The sequence below is a fragment of the Bombus pascuorum genome, chromosome 2, assembly GCF_905332965.1.
Source record: "Bombus pascuorum chromosome 2, iyBomPasc1.1, whole genome shotgun sequence".
NCBI lineage: Eukaryota > Metazoa > Arthropoda > Insecta > Hymenoptera > Apidae > Bombus > Bombus pascuorum.
In genome coordinates, this window is record NC_083489.1 from 10,941,358 (window position 1) to 10,960,362 (window position 19,005).

Here is a 19,005-nt window from a genome sequence, read left to right on the forward strand (position 1 = left end):
CAGCCGGTAGCTGACGGATAACCGTCACCTCTGCCGGGCCGATACGGGGTGAAATTATAATTTATCGATCGAGTCGAGCCACTGGATGGCATGAATTAAAGATGAGCTGGAGCGAGTACGCCAGAGAACGGGGAAGCCACTCTTCGAGAGCCGGCTAATAATTGTATTCGCACATACCTTTCGTCTACGGCATTAAAAAGCTCCCTTTCTTCTCTATAGACTAGTATAGAGAGTCCGTGATTGTCGTGAAAAACGCGCGCAGAAAGGAATGTTGGCACCGATTCGATCGCCAAGAAAATCGAAAGGAATTCACGAGTCCGTATACATTTGTATTCGGTCGGCGATCAGAAACATCTCACTTGACCATTGTTGTTGTTTTTGTTAACTGTTCATCGCTGTTTTGTTCTGTATAGCGCATTTTAGATGCTAGTTAAAGAGAGATGTAAAATAAAAAAGATATCTTTTGTAAGGAATTTTAGTCTTTGATGAATCGATCAGGCGTTCAAGGAGATTAATACTCTTACGAAATTTACGATCAAGTTAAGGGCAAGAATTTGGGAAGTTTTTCTTTCAAGTATCACGCGTTGTGTTCTTTGTAATTATTAATTAAAATGGATACAAGAAATTCATCCTTTTAAGGATCGTTGATAATTGATTTATCTTCCCTTATTTTGGATCAGACGAAATATAATATATCAGAAAGTGGTTATATGTTAATGTAATTTGTTTATTTTATGCATCGCTACAATTAAACGTCTGGTGTTGACTCGTTCTTATACATATTTTAAAATACCCAAGCAACTTCTCACGAGATTTTTTAATCTTGTGGTTGGAATTATAATTACGACATAATTAGAGCTTTCAGAAAAGAATTAAAACTTGGAGGAAATATTCGTTTCTCTGGTAAGTTTTATAAAATGCAAAACTCTCCAACAAATTAAAAATCATCTCGTAGAAACGAAAGAGAAACACAGTTGTTCAATTTCCTACATTTCTCACACAGTTTGCAGAGAAAGTAGTTACGCTAAGTTTACCCTACAAGCGCAATCGTTTACTGCGTTTACCTTTCCCCAAAATCGAACTTGCCGTGTTTCACCTTTGACGCGAGCAACAAACACGTTCTCTCGCTAGTCACTTTGAAACTCAATTTCAACAATAAAAAACGAGAACACTCTCTTTCTCGCCAGCAGGCCTTCTCGGGCCAAGATTACTTTCGAACAGCACCGCCCCAAAGAGCGCAAAGAAGCCGCCGGTGTCTCGAACGGTTGGGAACGCGAACGGAAGCAGAGGGAAGAGCGCGAGGAACCAGAAGAGTAGGCCGAGCCGAACGAATTCACCAGGGGTCCAGAGTTATATACGTCGGCGAAAGTATTCGCAATAAAGAGGTGAGGCTGTCATGGCAGCCTCTCTGCAGCGTCAGAATTTTAAGCGTCGCTTTGACGCGGGGCCCCGGTAAAAGCGGCCTTGTCCCTGAACGAGTGAACGAACCCCTCTTTCGTAGAGGAGAACGAAGAAACTGTGGGTGCGTCGTCGAAAAGAACGAGCCAGGGATAAAAGGGAGTATACAGACGGATGAACGAGAGAGCGAAGAAGAAGGGCAAGGAAGGAAAGAGAAGCATCAGTAAGGTAAATAGGAAGGCGCGGAGGGCAGGCGCGAAAGAGGGAGAGGATACATCCAGCACAGCGAAAGACCATAACTCATAGCCCATTAAGTGAGCTCGAACTGCCTTGGCTGCCACTTTGATACAGTTCAGGGCATCAAAGACATTCCGCGGCTTCGCTCGTGCCACCCGGCTCCCGCGATAAATCTCTAGCCGGACGATTACGCGGACTTTAGCCACGAGAACGGTTCGAGCTACGTCGGCGAAATCGTCGAAAGCGCGACACCGCTGAGACGAACGGGTCGATTATCGAGAGGAATGGTTTGTCGAACGCGAGCCAGCGGCGAGACATTTCTCCAAGCTCTTCTTCGAAAAAGAGAACTTACTATCCGTCTGGATTCTCGGGCATGATTTGTTGCTCCCGGCGACAAGAAGAAGTCAACTTCCGTAGCTATTTCACTCTCTTACGATCTCGCTGATCCACCTTGGATCGCCTCGATGAAAACGTTCTTTCGTGAACGTGCCGAGCCTGGACCCGGAGCGACGTTGTACTCGAGCGGGCACGCGAACGAGCCGCGCACGAACGCGAAGACAAACGACGGGTACTCGGAGGTTGGGAGCCGTGCTTGCTCTCTTATTTACACGCGTCGGATTTCTTTTTCGTTCCTTGCGAAGTTTACCAGGCTCCTAGCTTTTTGTTGTTTGCTCCCGGAGAGCGACCAGGGTTTTGGATTACCTTTTCGTACGTGAGGTTTGCGGTCCTCTCGGAAAGTGGATGAAAAGAAAGTGAATATGTTTCTTTGACTCTTTCACTTTGGATTCTGTTCCTCGAATAAAGAGAATGAAAATATTAAATTTTTAAATAATATAACCCAAAACAAGGGATTTTCAATAATTCTAGACCAATTAAAAAGTAAATATCCAAGATCACATTTAAAAAATAATATAATCATATAATCAAGAAATTAGTTAGAGCCACTTAATTTAAGACGATTCGGAAATATACGAAATATTCTAGAGCTAGAGATTAGTGTCAGCTAATTAGTTTTATATTGTCATCATCAAATATACAATTCGAAGTGTATAAATATATCTGTACGTAAAATATTTTTTACACTAGACGATTATTTCATCCGATAATTCCCCGATAAATCGGTAAGAATTTGTAAGGGTTCCCGCGACAAAATGTATGGTAATGTAGAAGTCCATGGGGTAGACAGAAATATTCGAGAACGAAATGTACGTACGTTTCACGAAAAGGTAAGCCATGTACACGTAATACGAGTTAGATTCGCGTATTTTAGGGTAAACGGGAGTCGTATGGGGTAAATAGGGTATTCACCGGGAAGCCCGCAGTATCAGGAAGCCATGGAAGTGCCGTTGAAGAAGGTCTAGACGGTCTCTACCGGTAAAGAGTGTGTGCACAAGCGACGATATCGGTATTGCATCGAAAAGGCTTTCCTTGCTTTATATCATGGCCGAGAAAAAAGAAAAAAGGAAAGAATAGAGAAAAAAGGAAACATCGCAGATACCTTCTTACACGTTAAACTTCCAATTATCGTACTGGCATTAATGCAGCTTTTCAACGAAATTCCCCGGACCATAAACATGTTCACGCCTCCTCGTCGTGTTTCTCTGAATCCCACGGTGACGCTTAAAAGCCAGGGACCACCCATCGCTATCAAAGAAGTTCGTAAATGTCACTCGCGTTAATAAAATATTTCTTCTTTGAATAGGATGCATGTAAAACGGACAAAACTAGCAAACTCATCCTCTTTTCGTTTTTCTTAAGAATCCTATTTTCCATCTCTTTCAGAAGAATCTTTTAATATTTTGATATTCTGCTCATGAATTTCTGCCACCCTTTGTTCGCTATAATACTTTCATCTTTTCAGAAAATACAAATTTTTATTTCCATAAGAAAATTACTTCCAAGTCTAAAACAACTGTCGTATATTAACCTTAATTAATTGTATACTCTCCGGTTCTTTTAATGCAAATTTACTCTCCGTGAAATTTTAACAATTCATATTTCTGGAAAATGTAAATTTTTATTTCCATAAAAAAATTATTCCTAAACCTAACACAACTATCGTATATAATCTTTAATTAATCTTATATTCTCAACATTTTTCAGTGGAAATTTATGCTTGGTGAAACGACTCGATAACGATTTCAGATGACGTCGTGGATCGTTAAGATTCCCGTAAAGGAAGATTTCTTCTTTGGTTAAACGATTTGCGAGCCTTGGTTTGTTAACATCGCTGGTGGTCCTTGTCCCGCAGCATCGTAATTCGGGCATTCTGTCTATATCTGGCAAACCCGGTGGAATGCTCTCTTTGGAATGGTAATTAGCTGGCACGTATAATCAAAGGAATACGCGGAGTCCACGTTAACGATGCCTAAGAGCTTCGGAACGTTCGATACAAATGGCTGTGCATGCGGGACATCCCGCGTCATTAATCCTCATTGCGGCTTGAAGGCCGAATTAGACGTGCAGTTTAGTAGTCGGTGATTAATACGGTGACCGGGGTCGAGTCCCGATCGTGAGCTATCTCGGTCGTAGACAGGATGACGGACAGGAAGAGGATCATCCGTTTAAGCCGTAGAAAGCATTCACAGTCAGAAATGTTATCGTGCCGCACGAGCAGAGACTCGTTTTCTTTTTCTGTCGTCAAACTCTCCGCCGCACAATCGCGCTCGCGCATCAATCTGCATCGCGTTTTAAGCTGTCCATCAACCCGTTTGATAAATCCTTTGCGTCCGGAAAAAAAACGCATCTATATTATTTATCTCATTGACAAATTTCATAGTGAATTATACTCGATCGACTTCAGATGTGATTTCGGAAGACAATGTTATTAGATGACTCACTGGCAAGATTCAGAGTAGGTCACATAATTTTAGATGGAATTTAGAGCGTAAAAATAAATTTCATTTAGGTGGAGGTAAGCGTTTAGGTTAGGATAATTAACATCTCTGGTTCTTCACACTTAGGTACGGTTAGCATCCTTTCAGAAGGATGATTACAGGCTAATTTTGTTTTATGTTTGTTTTCCTGATCATTATTCCTATTTTAACTGGTCGGTAATTTTACTCTTAAACCTCGTGTATTTAGTAATAGACTAAGTAATAGACTGGATAATTGAAAATTTTCTAAAAGCGTGGATTTGGTCAATATTACGCTTTTGACTTATTCGTCGACTAGAGAAGATACAGCTATATAGCGAAAAATAACATTGTCCGAAGAATCAGCAAACGACATATCGAGATAAATTTTTTAAAGAAAGTTTTTCAATCTTGATGAAATTTCGTGTAATATCGCGTATACTATTGTAGTATCGAAACAATTTTCGAATTCTCTCATGGAATGTAACAGAATCTTTCGTCGTGTAGATCGCTACAATTCATCCCCGAATAGATCGCCTAACGAAGCGCACTGATTTCGGGAAATTGCATCTCTGTTGGCCAGGTACAGCGCACAAAGGGGTTAATTTTATCATATTTCCGAATGTGTATTGCATCGCATCTGCATAATGCGTTCTATAAACGAGACGGTAATACACGGTAATTCACTCACCGTCCGTGATGTGGCCCGACGTTTCCGCTATCGAAACTGGAACTCGCTGTGATGTCTGCATCGGGAATCGCACCAGATTCCATCCCTAGGGGTGCGATGCATTGTGCTGCAAACAAAGGAAATTGCTTTGATTATATACACGTCCGTATTCGTTCCACGCGTATTTTAGCCCTGAAGAAGGGTGTGATTACTGCACGAACGCTTTAATTGTTCGGAACAATCATAATATTAATTTGAACACATTCCTTTGTGCTCGTGTATAGTAACATTGTAGTCAAATTATTAGCTTGTTTGTTTTGTACTATTGGCCATACATCTCTGTTCGTTAAATTTCGTTTTCATTTTTTTATGAATTTAATCTTGTTTGATTTGTTTATCACCGAGCTATTATTAATATAATAAGCCTCTTGAAAGCTAAACTGATCGAGTCCACCTCTTTTCGTTTCTTAATTTCATTATACCATTGATAATTGGTTGTTGAAAGACAAACGACTCGATTCCATAAGTTCGTTCATCAATGGATAATAGTAAATTTTAAAGGTAGTATCTTTAACATGATCGCTTTCCTATATTTTTTAATTTACACAGTTGATCAATGTAGCTTCTGAATGGTTCATATCATTATACTGTAACATCCATTTGATTAATTTCTCTCCAAGTCGCAAATTAAATTGGAAAATGGTAATCAATTACAAAATTCAATAATTTAAAACAATAAAACCCCGGTTTTAGAATAGAAGAGAACAAAACATATTTACACGTGTGCATGCCTTTCAGGTATTTATACGTATCTTATAACTTGAATACAAACGATTAAACACTCTTAGACATACTTGAACCACAACAATCGCCGTACAAGTACCGCCATAAGAAGTACAATAGCACAAGTATGTACTTTAACCATAAACTTCAGATATATATCAAAAGAGCGTACCGTGGCAAGAGTCCACCATATGTTTTCCACGGGACGTTCCATGGTCAGATGATATCCGCGAGTTTCGCGCCGTTATTTTCGGGCTAGCACCGTGTACAGTTCATCGAGCGTTCATTACACGTCTCGAACAGGCATGAGGTTGCCTGTGCGCAGCCTCGAACCAACTGGCGCGTGATTACGAGGCGGTGAAACAGGGAGGCACGTCGTATTTTTCTCGGGATGATGTTGCGGCCCGGCGATAATTGCGATACACCGTGGCACGATACCAAGAAACGCTTTTCAATCACCAGTCCGGAGGCGCGAGAAACATTTTCGACGACCCGAAATTACACGTCTGAACTGGTTTTCGCTACGGTGCGGGAACACGCGACCGGATCGAGCCGTCGTCGTGCGGATAAAAACGAGCATCATCCTCTCTCCGCCTTCTTCAACGGGGGGGAGAGACCATCAAAGCGGATCTGTTTACTCGAACGCGTGAAATCGGACTTCTCGGGAATACGAGGATAATATACGAGCGTTTAGTGGGAAACCGTGGCAGAGAAACGGACGCGTCCACCGTTTGTGGCGAGAGCTCGATAAACCCGTGTGCGGAGGAGGATTGGATTCGTCGGAACACGGTGGCCAACGACAGCAGTTTCCTCAAGCTACGAGAGCGTCAATTACTATCACGATCGTTTGCTGCCTCCAACATCTTAAATTCACGACCGCCTGGGTACACAAACAGTTTCAGGGACTATTCGAGGGCTTTAATTATTTGGAAGAGTCGTGACGTTAATTATAACGTCAAGGTGTTTCGTGGAATTGTCGTTGAGCGAGTGGACGAGAAGAGATGTTTGTGTGGAATGTGAATCCAACGTATAGAGATAATGAAGAAGTTTCTTTTAATGGAAGTTTATATTATACGTTCTCTTATCTCTGTTGATTGAGCGATTTTTTAAATCAGAAATTCCTACGAATCACACAATTAAGCATTGATAGAGGCAAATCAATTTCAGTTAGTTATTTTCGTACAAATCGAAAGAAACTTAAAAAGATGGGTTTCAATTAGGATTACGTCCAAGAGACGCGACTAATCTTCCCTGGTTAAGAGGTTGATTCTTTAACACTTTCAAAATGAATTCCAATTATTTTAATAACAGCAATTAAGCGATGTAAAGTTTCTCATTCCCAGAAGCGAAAACTTTCGTTCTTCTTTCTTTTCTTTTCCTTTTTTTTTTTTTTTTTTTTGTTCCTCTAATACTATTCTATTCACCAGTGGTTTCTGAAAAGCTGACTAAAGTGGAAAATCGAACTTCTCTATTTCAAAATATTGATCCGTACTCGTCACTTCCATTTTCTGTCTCATTGTCCGCGAAGATATCCGACGAAAAGCTGTCCGCCGGTCACAGCGACGCGACGCGTTTTTCGCGAGCACCACCAAGTCTTAATTCGCTAGACGAACTTTCCACGTAAATAAATTTTTAACGAGATATACGCCCGGTTCCGAGCGTAGGTCGCGGCCTCGTACGAGTTTTACGACTCGACGGCTGCTTATTTCTGGTAATTAACTCCTCTACATGGAGCCACTTGTTCCCGGGAGTTGAACCGGCGCGCTTACAACACCGTTTTTGCCATATGAAATTTCTTCGCCGCCGGTTTTTTCCTTTCTTTCCCCCTGGCGGGAACTCGTCGGCCAGCGCTACGCGATTTTACAACGAAATCCTTTCAGCGTAATCGTTCTTACTTTGCCGCTGGACCGTGCACCCGACCGAACCGGTATTTTGACGAATTTATGAATCTTTTTTTATATTTTTTCCCCTCCCTTTTTTTGACGGAAATATCGACAGTGGCGAATTTTTTTGACAACATAGCGTTGGTTGCAAGTCGCTGTTCCTCTCTTCGTTGTAATTATTATTTTAAAGGGTCTTTTCGTTAAAGGAAATAATGTATGTAGAACTTAGAAACGCCATTTGCTTAATGGAGCACGAGACAAGTTGAAACAGAGGAACGAAAGATTGATTGTTTAGACACCGTGAGCGACAGGAAGGGAAGGGAGGTACTATGGAGGAGGTATTTAAGAGAGTGATTAGAGAAAAGCCTTGTTATGAAGGAGTGACAGGAGAAAAGAAAACACAGACTCCAGATTACAGGACACATTCGAACAAACACGCCAGTATTCGTGATTCAAGTGTAGTTAGTAAAAATAAAGTGAGAGATTGGACAGACCACTTGTATCTCGTGACTCAACCGAAACCATAGATAGCATGCTCACTACTCCTATCCCTCGACGGAAATTGGATTACTCTGAAACGCTTAATCAACTTAAATTGGAAAAAAAAGAACAAAGTTTCCACCGAAAACCAAATACCAATCGTATAGATAACAAATTTCATTGAAAAACAACCCTCGCTTCTACTGAAAAGAAGATCCCTGAACCCCTAAGTAAATGGGAATAAAACAAATCGATCGACATTCTCAAGCGATTACGATCGTTTACACGCTGATATCGGTTCCCCTTTTCTCGTCCTATGGACGAAAGGATCCCGCAGGAACAAGGAAGGGACCAGTGACGGACGGTAGAGCGGTAGGCAGGTTCGATCCCTGTATTTATAGACATCCTGGAAAAGAGCAGAGAAACGAGAGAAGAAGAAGTAAGTTATGCGACGTTTGGCCCGCCCCAGCCACTCATTCGGCGACCATAACTCTCGCGGAGTGACAGCTCCGAACGGAAGGGTGTGTGCCGCCCTCCGTCCGCGAGAAGAGGGAAATTGAATGCCTTCGCAACCCCTCCTCGCGACTTCTCTCTTTTCTACGCCATCTGGACCTCCTTCTTCCTCTCTTAACAGCGTCACTGTCAAATTGATAACCGCTTCTTTCGCCTATCCGCGTCAGTAAGCGTCTTCTTCAGGAACCCGTCAGCTTCCGGAGAAGTCGAACGAAACCGTTCGTCGAGAAACCAGACACCCTCCGCGAGGTATTATCGTCCCCGGGACAAGTTGATTTCGACGATTTAAATAATTTATGCGACACTTTGAACCTCGAAGGAGGAACGAAAACAAGAATTATACGGAATCGTTACGAATCCAGCGAGCTTCACGAAGATTTGTTGCCTCCGGTACGGCCGCGAGCAGGATATTAAGCGAATTAGACGAAGCAAAGGGTGGTGGGGGGGGGGGAGGATGGTAGGTTTTCGTTAGGCGGCGAAAGAAACGAAAAGGAAAAGCGAGATCGGCGAAATGCCTGGCTAACAACGGAGATTTTCTATCTCGACGGATTTAATAATTCCACCTTGGCCCGCCTTTGTTAACTCTACAATTATTATTAATGACGATGTACGAGAGGGTCGTGGTCGTGGCCACGCCGCTGTTGATTCTCCTTCTCCATCCCACACCTCGTTTGTTTCTCCCTTTGCCGCGCGCCTCCCTCCTCCACCGGGCGTGAATGTAAATTAATTACTCTCCGGGTATTTCGCGAAAAACATATTAAGCGCCCCACCTTATTACGGCACGATATTACAGCATAAATCATGACTCACTTACGGATTACTATTTTTCATACCCGGAAGCACCGGCTCCCTGGGCTAATCGAAATCCCGAAAACCTGCTGAACTAAATCCCGCACCAAATAACCGTTAATGGATTCTGGAATGAAGAGGCATTCACCTGATGCTATCGTGTATTCCTCGTAAAATTACTCGTCCAATTACCATCCTATACTTGATAATCACCGACATAACAACTCATGATGAAAAAAATTTAAATGGCCAAAAAGTTTGTATAAACCAAGAAAACCCGAAATTACAAAGCGCCAAGAATGATGGAAAGGAGGACGAGCAGAAGAAGGCGTATCCCGCAGCGCGGTAATAGTACGTCCCTTCTTAATTGCCGTATTATGACAACGCCTAACCGGGTTTATTTACTTAACGGAATTAGCAGGTGGACACCTGTGGTATTCTTTCCCCTTATTCTCCATAGTTACGGTGAAACTCTGCCTTCCTCGTCAGGGACAGGCAAAATTAGGACGAATGTTTGTAAGAGTGACGACCACGTCAGACGATGACTCGCCCCTTGGGCACCCTACTTAAGTGCACTCTTTCCGTGAACACCACGAACACCAAAACACGGTTTTCCACGATATCGTTGGAACCATTTTCGTTTCTTTCAAAGAAAACAAACAGTCGTTGCAGCCGGAAGATAACGCGGCTCGAGTTCGCGAGGGCGCATGCTCGTCGTTGTGGCGCCGGGACGGCTGGAGAAACGGAAGTACTACTTTTACACGGCCCTTTCGTCCCCCTTTTGCCTCATGACCCATCCCACGCCCTCCTTCCACGTCCGCGGTCTTTTTGCACCCTTCTCCGCAAGCCGACCCTTCGCTATAACCACCCCTCAGGCGTGACCCATCCCCGCTGTCTTGAAATCACCGTCTCGAGTTGCGTGCAGCGCTTACTTCTCAGGGGAGCTGCAACCCCTTTTATGCGTGCGTGCCTCGTGGCGAGCATGTGTTACGCTCGCCTTCGTGGCCTGGATTTATCAAAAGCGAACCTACGTCGCCGCTGGCCGCGACTCGTGTTTCTGACCTGCAACGTTCTCTTCGTTATAGCACCGTGATATGCCGAGCTGGTTTATCGTGTCTCCGCAAGACGTTCGCGTTTAACTAATTTTGGATATAGTCGCGCTTGTAAAGTGGTTCGCGTAATTGGGTTAAATGAAAAGTAGAATTTTTCTATCGAACATGTATACTTTACTATCTATTTTTCTACTCTCCAACATATTCGAGATTGTGGTAACCTAGACGTTGAGCTATGACGACTTTGGGTCGCCTAAGCCTACGATTAAGATCTACGATTTGTCAGTCAATTCTCGAACTACGATTGAAAAAGTATTGGATCCGATTGGATTGGATTCTGTACGAGGAATAGAATAACGTACTTAAAACATAAAATAGTCGTAGCTTAACATTGTCAATTTATGAAATATACGAAATATAGATTATGACTACTGGCAACAATCTTGTAAAAATACGCGTATGCCAAATACGTTGAAGTTCAACAGAACGTCGCCTTAAAGTCGGAATTCCTAGACGGCACCCTTTAAGAAAAGACTCTTCCTTCGATTCCTCTGCAATCACGTGCGAGATGTAGACCGAACAGAGGAAGGGTTTCAACCCTTCGGAGACGGCACTCGACCCAGGGAATATAGTGTTTGCTCTCGCGGCCTAGACTTATGAAAATACAGATCCAACGTCGGATTGACGGCCGCCCTTCGAGGTCGAAAGTCGAGGATTATTACACCCGACGTCGACGTCTGACAGTCGACGTCCCTTCACCCGGTCTACTCTCTCTCTCTCTTCCTTCTTCCTTCGATTCGTCCTTTCCGAGTTTCTCTGGATACGGCAACGAAGGAGTCGGTTAAGTCGATTGCCCGACACTTCGGACGGTTTAACGTGATCATTAGACGCGTGTGCAGACGTGTGAGAGAAAGACGAGCGCGAACGACTCGCTTCTGGCACGTGATCAAGCCGGACGGAGTCGCGCGAACCAGGCCGAGCGAACAGATGTCGGGACGTTCGCTTGGGAATGTTTACGCGGGCTGGATTTTATATTCGAGAGACATACGACGCACACGTGCAGCTCGACGGCCCCTTTGTCGTGCCAGCGATTCGACGTTTAAACAAACTCCGCGAAAGTAGAGACGCGCGCGGTGTTAATGACGCCGCGACCCGTACAAAGCCGTGACAAATTGCAACGATCACTGCCGCGGCGTGTTGTGACGGACGTGTCGGTCTGTCTGCAGCTTCGGCTCGCTGTTTCGAAATCTTCGGGTCCATAAGATCGCCGTGACGGAGGATGTTGTCGGGTGAGATTAAGCTTTGTTCGAGGAAATAACGATGTCTTTTTCGGCGTTTTCTACGATCGGTTGTTATTTATCTAACAAGCTCTCCGTACTTCGGTAAAAGCTCAATCGCAAAGATTTGTATTGCTTTAAATTTAACACTCGGAAAAATCACGCTAATAATATTACACAGGAAGTAAAGTGATAAAGTGCATCTATTACGGATAATTAATTTCACCTATATTATAGATAAAAGCAAGATATGTTGAGAAAGTGGAGTTGATTAATTTTGCTTCTGAGTAGCTCGTTTATGCGACGATGTAATAAGAAGAGACGTCTATATTAACTACGAAAGCGTCGCTCACAAATGGAATTCGTTATGTAACTCTCCCTCCACGCTATAAGAAAAACAGCTTACAAAAACCTAAGCAAATCCAACAGAAACTCTTCCTCCACCTCCATCTTTAAACAGAAAACGATATACAAAAGTAAAGGCTAGGTTTGCCGTTCTACATGGACCGAAACACGCCCACGAAATTCCATTCATGTTCAAAGTTAACGTATATACGTGTAACACACTGTTGAAGTTAGTTTCACAATTCCTGACCAACGGGGCCAGCGAGAATCGAAGGTGGCTGGAATCTCGAGACTCGACCCTTTTGCCGTGGAATGTGTTGAATTCGCCGGAAATTCTGAACGCTCGAGGATCACACGTGACGCGATCCGCTCCACCTCCAACACCACTGACTCATTTCAATTAAAAAATTACGCCGGAATTCCAGAGATTCTTAAGATGCTGTCCACCGGTAAAATTCCAATGTGCCAGCCTAAAATCAGCACGGTATGCCGGCTCCGCCATAACGCTTTAATTGTCGCTCGGTTATGTTAATACGTCGACAATTTCATCAACGATGCGCGCGTAACTAATGGATCTGTGGATAATTGGAAGAGCAGAGGGGTCATGGGGATTCGAGGGAGGCAACGGGCCGATGACAATGCCATAACGCAAGAGGGCTTCGCGTAACGATTCACCCACCCTGGACACGCTCGTGTACTGCTCCTACTGTCGTCGACGATATGTAGGGACGTACACACATACACATACACACATGCAAACACATTATACGTGTGTGTATACATATGCACGTGAGAACGCTTGATCGTCAGACGTTTATGCGGTGAACTGTACGTTTGGATACATGTTATTGTTATCAGGAGGCAATTGAATTCGATGTTCGTGCTAGGTAAGGAATTACCGGATGTTACAGTAGCGCGATTGAAAGCGATCGTTGATTTGTATTGGGATGATTAAGCCGGAAGAGAGATAAGAAACGTGAGTGTCAGATGGTGCATTGAAAAGTAAGTTCTCAAAATAAAGCGCTTTCTTCGCGCCTCGTTCCCACGAATGAAGCACATGATTCATGCGAATGGAACGGGGCGTAGCTCTTTCCGTAAGAAAGGTAGGAAAAAAGTGATAAAGACGAAGTTGGCGCTCCGTAGTGGTAAATTATCGTAGGTCTTTCAACTTCCTTCATCGTTTTCTAACTTCTTCCGAACAAATACCTTTGTTTTTGTGATCGCGTTAAATAGGTGTGGTCGGCAGAATGGTATTATGCGCAGGTGGCACCTCCTTGCATAAATATCTATTAAAAGCTTGGATAAACTAGTTTGCTCTGATGTTTAATTTCTACAAAAAGAAAAATAGATTTGAAAGATCAACATGATTTTCTTCGCTATTTATTGTACTTGTTTACTACTGCGAAGTATGTATTCGTTTGAATCAATCGTTTGCAATGAAAACCACAATCACCCGCATCATCTCAATTCCCATGAGGGAAAGAGCAAAGAAAATTGCAGCGGTAGCCAGCAATCACGGGTAACCGAGGAAGGCGCGTATCGTCGTTTGCTCGTTTTCTCGCGGCAGCTTCACGAATCATGTCCAGTGGCGCACGCAAGACGGACACAGGCGTGTCGCGTGGCTCGGCTCCACGGACCCTCTGCACACGCAGGTTTGCACACGCGGCCGGTAGTCGAGGTACACTCGGTGAATCGAGTACGCGAAACCAAACGCGACTACCGGCTCGATTCCCCACCTCCGCGCGAGTGCGTGCACGCGCCTGTGTGCAAGCTGGCGTTACGCGTGCATCGCGCGCAGACCGCAATCCGACCGACGTACAACATGTTTATGTATCGCAGGCAACATTAACATCGCAATTTATGCGCGCTTTAACTGGCCCGCAGCCCTTCCACCTCTTCGGCTCTCGTCCTCTTCGCCGTCGCCGCTGGCCCGCTTAACACAACCGCGAATTTACCAACGCGGTTCGACGTACAAGTTCACTCACCGCAGGAGGGCCGAGTATCTCCGCTCCCTCGTCGCTACGGTTTCCCCTGGTGCCCTTCCTAAACCAGCTTTCGTCGACCCGACACGCTATTTATATTTTCGTCGATCGTTACTTATCGTTTCCGCTCGCGTCGCCAGAGACCGACTTACGATCCGCTCGCTTATTAAATTTGGAGAAACGAGCCAAGCTTGATGCTGAAAATGGAACGACGCGGAACGTCGTGTCTTTACCCGCGTTTTATTGCACGTTCGCGAAGATCGAAACGGCCACGTCGGTATATACGGCTGCGGCCAAGTTTAGAGGCGTGATTGAATTCTAGAGTGGCCGAGGGGGGTTGCGAGAGAGATTCGAGGCCTCGGCCGTGATGGAATTCTCTCTCGGATAATTCTCTCTGATTTCATTGCTTCGAACCTGCGAATCCTCCATTTCTACTTATCGTTTGATCCACCAACAAACGCGAGAATCTGTAGAAATCGTGGTCTCGTGTTATTGGTTCTTACACAACGTAATGGCCACATCGTTCAAAACGTCTCTGTGGATGTTTGCCCGTGGCGATTTCCAACGTTAGAGCGTCGCGATAAATTTCAATGTTCGCTCGCAAGAACGCCTCGCACCTTCTCCTTCCCACCCCGTGGTTTCGGCAAAAACGCGCATCCGCCCACTCCATTAAACATTCCGCCGGGCGTAGATTTATTTCTTTCTAAAACTGTTACGTGTATCGCGGAAAGGCCGAGAGACGCGTAACCAGACCGAAACGCCAAGACCATCCATCTTTCGCGCTCTTGGTACGTTTCGCCAGGCGGCGGAGTTTCAGCCTCGGGGGTGCGAGATACGTTTCATGGCCGGGGTTCGCGGGCCCGATTTCACGAACGAGTACGTAAAAGCCTTTCTTCACGGACCGGAACTCCTTGCTGGATACTTTGCAAGTTTCCTCGGCCTGTTTACCTGACGCGGGGTCGACTTCGTATCCGAAGTCAATGGGATGGAAAGCAAGCCGAGTAGAAACGGTGGTTTAAATGCGTGGCGACGGGGGTCGAAGCTGAACAACCCCGGAGGGCGTCGCGAGGGATCCGTTTTCTCGGTCGCGCCTGTTTTTATCGGCCGTCCCGAACGGGCAGAGCCTGTTACCACCAAAGAGAATTATGGTCTCGGATGTAAACACGTATTTCTACCTCGCACCACGGAGAAACGGGGAAGGTGGCATCGATTTTCTGCCACCGGGACGAGTAACATACGCCGTCGAAGACAACCGCACACAGTTCGCTCGAGTACGCGTCTTATGCTTCCCGGAGCTCGTTTCGAATCAATTGGCTGGTTAAGGATGTCGGGTAGTTCTACTTTACTTGATTGTTACCTATTTTGTAGCTGGTAACTTATCCTTTTTCTGCTAGTTACTCTGCTGGAAAGCTGTTTAATGGATCAATCTTAAATAGAGTGGTTACAAAGTATTTGCACACCATTACGTTTAGGTCATTTGCGTAATAATCAATTAGACCTAAGTAGAAACTACGTATCATTCGGTGGTACTATAATATGATTATACAGATACTTTCCGTACAAATACCAATAATATGGATTTGTTATACGTAACATTAAGGTTATCGAAAAAGGAAGAAGTATTCTGTTTTGTTATTTATCAACTTATTTGTTTAGTAACGCGCGTAAGTTTTTTTTATATCTGATAGTGAGGTAATGAAAAGAAAGGAAAAATCACAGTTAATATACTTCGTGCATTGGTTTCGTCTAGTAAGAATTATTGAAATTAAACAAAGATAATATGAAGATGTTTCATACGTTTCTTCCGGGAATAGGCTATTGTAGGATCTTAATTCGTCTGGTTAATTATCAATAAAGGATTCTCGGTAACGTCGACAGCTCTGGCGCGCTGTTTATTTTTTACCAATGGCTGTCTTAACGTCAATTACGTTTAATTGAGAACCGTCTAGCTAGGCGTGAGATGAGCGACGCCAGAATCATTAAGCATCATCGATTTTGGCGACGTACTCGATCTTTCGTCACAGAGACCTATCATCTCTACGTGCACATATATACTCACATATGTCTATAGTTCGTCCTCCACAGAAACAGAGGATCAATAGGTAGAAGATGAGGCACGTCTGCAGGTAGTCCATGGTGGCGTCGATGGATGGTCCGCTATCCACTGGTCATCGAACTTTCATAACCGTATCTGCAAGAACGAACATCAAGAAGTAAATGAGAAAGTAGTATATACTTGTTGTAAGAAAAACAACAAAATTATAGAGAAAGAAGTAAAATTACAAACGTTGCCCGGCAAGAAGGACGAAATCACGACTTCGCTAACGATAGCGGGCTGAGACTGGAAGAAAGCAATTAAACGTAACTTCTCGGGAACCGGCGACCGATCCGGGTGGGGTACGAGGAACGAGGATCATGGTAAATGTAGAAAAACAGGCTGGAAACGGCCGTTTCGAGCTCCCCGTGCTTTTCGCCGGGGTGAAATGGCGCGGCTCTCGCACCGGACAGATATACGACCGGTACAGCAGCCACGAACAAAGAGCTACATTCACGCCAGCAGCCATTACGCGTCATTATCGAGATTAGGATCGGGAATTCGGACGTTGAAAGGAGAAGAAGAACGAGTGAGTAAGAGGGAAAGGAAAAGAAGAGGGGAAAAAGAGCTAGTGCAGCATGAGAGATAACAGGAGCGAGAGAGAAGGTACGGAGAACGCCCGTGGGGCCCTTTGGGCTGGTTGTTCTTGTCTTGAACGAGGGGGCGAAACTCGTGTGTACCGGATGAGACTAAAGAAGGGTGAGCCACGCAAGGGAGCCAAGGAGAGGAGGATGTGGAAGAAGCAGGACTGTACTTTATTCACAGTGGTGCCGTCGTGGCGCGTACCGGAGAAAAAAGCAAGGGGAGATCCTACCGAAGAGAGCATAGGCGAGCCTTCACTTTTTGGCTAATTAACGGCAGTTCCTTCGGCTACCAACTACTTGGCGATGCTTATCTGGCAAGTTTAGGGACCCCCTTTCGTGCGTAGCTCGTTATTCAATGACCCATGAAAAAAATCTCGGCTCGATGACGCGTTTCTTGCCTTCTTCTCCACGGTGTATATCGCGGCTACCATCGCGAATAATCTTGAACCTTTCTCTTCGGGCGAGACGAGAATTCCACAGGTAATTCTTTGGATATCGTTAGAGGAGCGTGGAAAAAAGGGTAAGCCGAGTGATTTTAATGAAGTCGTCGTTGAAAGATCGGGAGGGTCGATCGTCTTCCAGAAATCGTCTCGGCAATCCGTAACTCTTCTCTTTCATGTATGCGTGTATGTGTACGTAATGCGTGTGTTTGTATGTGTACTTGTACATTGGCCATCCGGGAACGGTATTCTACTTAATCGGTAAATGGGGAAATTCCATCAAGATTCGGTGAATGCGGCTGCGACAGCTCCATAGAGGCGCATAATCGATTAAGTGGCTGAATCGGATTATCCGACCGGCAATTAAGATACCATTCAGCATGAAGCGGTTACGTTGGTACCGGTGTCGGGGATAGTACGATCACAATGCGGAGGATCGATTAGTCGACGCAGTAATTAAGGTCATAGGGTGCATCGAAGCTCGAGTTACTCGAGTCGGTGCAACAGACCGTGTCGTAGACTCGTGCACTCGTTCCGTTCGTCGACTGCTTGAATTCACCGTGACGCGCGATTAATCATTGGTCACGGCCGCGGGATCTATTTAGAACGCTTCGTGCTCAACGTACCGTTCTGTTCTACTCTCGCGAGCGCAATATCGATCCCGTCTGTCTGATTTTCGTGTTACCACCCGACGCGACCGCCAGACGACCGTGGAGTCATTAGAGAGAAACTCTCCAATTTCGAGGGGAACTTTTCAACCTGGTCTAGTAATTTTAGGTGAAAATAACGCGATCTGGGGAATTCCTACGAGCACCGATTCCAACAATATAAATTTCAATCGTGAAATCTATATCTAGAAAACGAGCGAGGAATCACTGGAAGGGGTGAGTTTATAGTCGCTAGTTGAAACGATACGGTTTGCGCTATTTCCAGCATTGGCGTCGACATAACGTCTTCTGTAAATCTCTCAGACGACGATACGGGGGCCTGGAAACGGAGAAATCATGTGGATTTAGTGGCTCGGTTTGTTCCTACGGATACGCACACAGCCATCTCTCATCCGCTGAAGCAGCACCTTCGCCCTTTTACCGCGGGTCGCTACATAAAGTGCCCTTGTACTTCACTCTGGACGCTCGATTTCCACGTTATTCGCCGTTTCCTTCTTCTTAAATAACCCATCGTTCATAAACCCGACTCTTTCTTTTAACGTGTTCGACGTTCTTCTGCTAGTCGCGTCCCTGATTTATAGCACGACCGAACACAGAAGTCTGTTTTTCCAAGGAAACTAAATTAAAAGTACGGAATTCGCCTTCTGGCTTTACCAGACTTTCTACGAGCGAAGAAAAGGATTAGAGACTTTAGAAAAACATGCTCTGCAATCGTGTCTTACTGCTTCTCTATTCGAAAATCTATTGAATATCCTCGCGTTTCATGCTAAGATTGTAATAAGATTTTACCTAGACGGGCTTCTGTAAGTCTGGTTCCACTAATTTGAACGCAATTAAAACGGAGGCGAGTTCCTACCGCTCGAGACCGTTTGCACGGTCGTTTTGCAGAACAGCCGCGATTTTCTTGAAAAGACACGCTCCCGTAATGGAGGCGACCGAGGAAGGGGGGCCATG

The 19,005-nt window shown here is 44.7% G+C and overlaps 1 protein-coding gene across 3 annotated transcripts in view; it reads right to left on the reverse strand.

Annotated features, from left to right (window-relative positions):
• The window catches only part of LOC132916485 (discoidin domain-containing receptor 2-like), a 135,039-nt gene that overhangs the window by 24,751 nt on the left and 91,283 nt on the right, over positions 1–19,005 (reverse strand). For all 3 annotated transcript variants that reach the window (XM_060976539.1, XM_060976538.1, XM_060976540.1), the window contains exons 2-3: positions 16,324–16,455; positions 5,182–5,287 (exon numbers count right to left, since the gene is read on the reverse strand). In XM_060976539.1, the coding sequence (XP_060832522.1) occupies positions 5,182–5,287; positions 16,324–16,399 (182 nt within the window). In that variant the 5' untranslated portion in view covers positions 16,400–16,455. The remainder of the gene's footprint in view (positions 1–5,181; positions 5,288–16,323; positions 16,456–19,005) is intronic.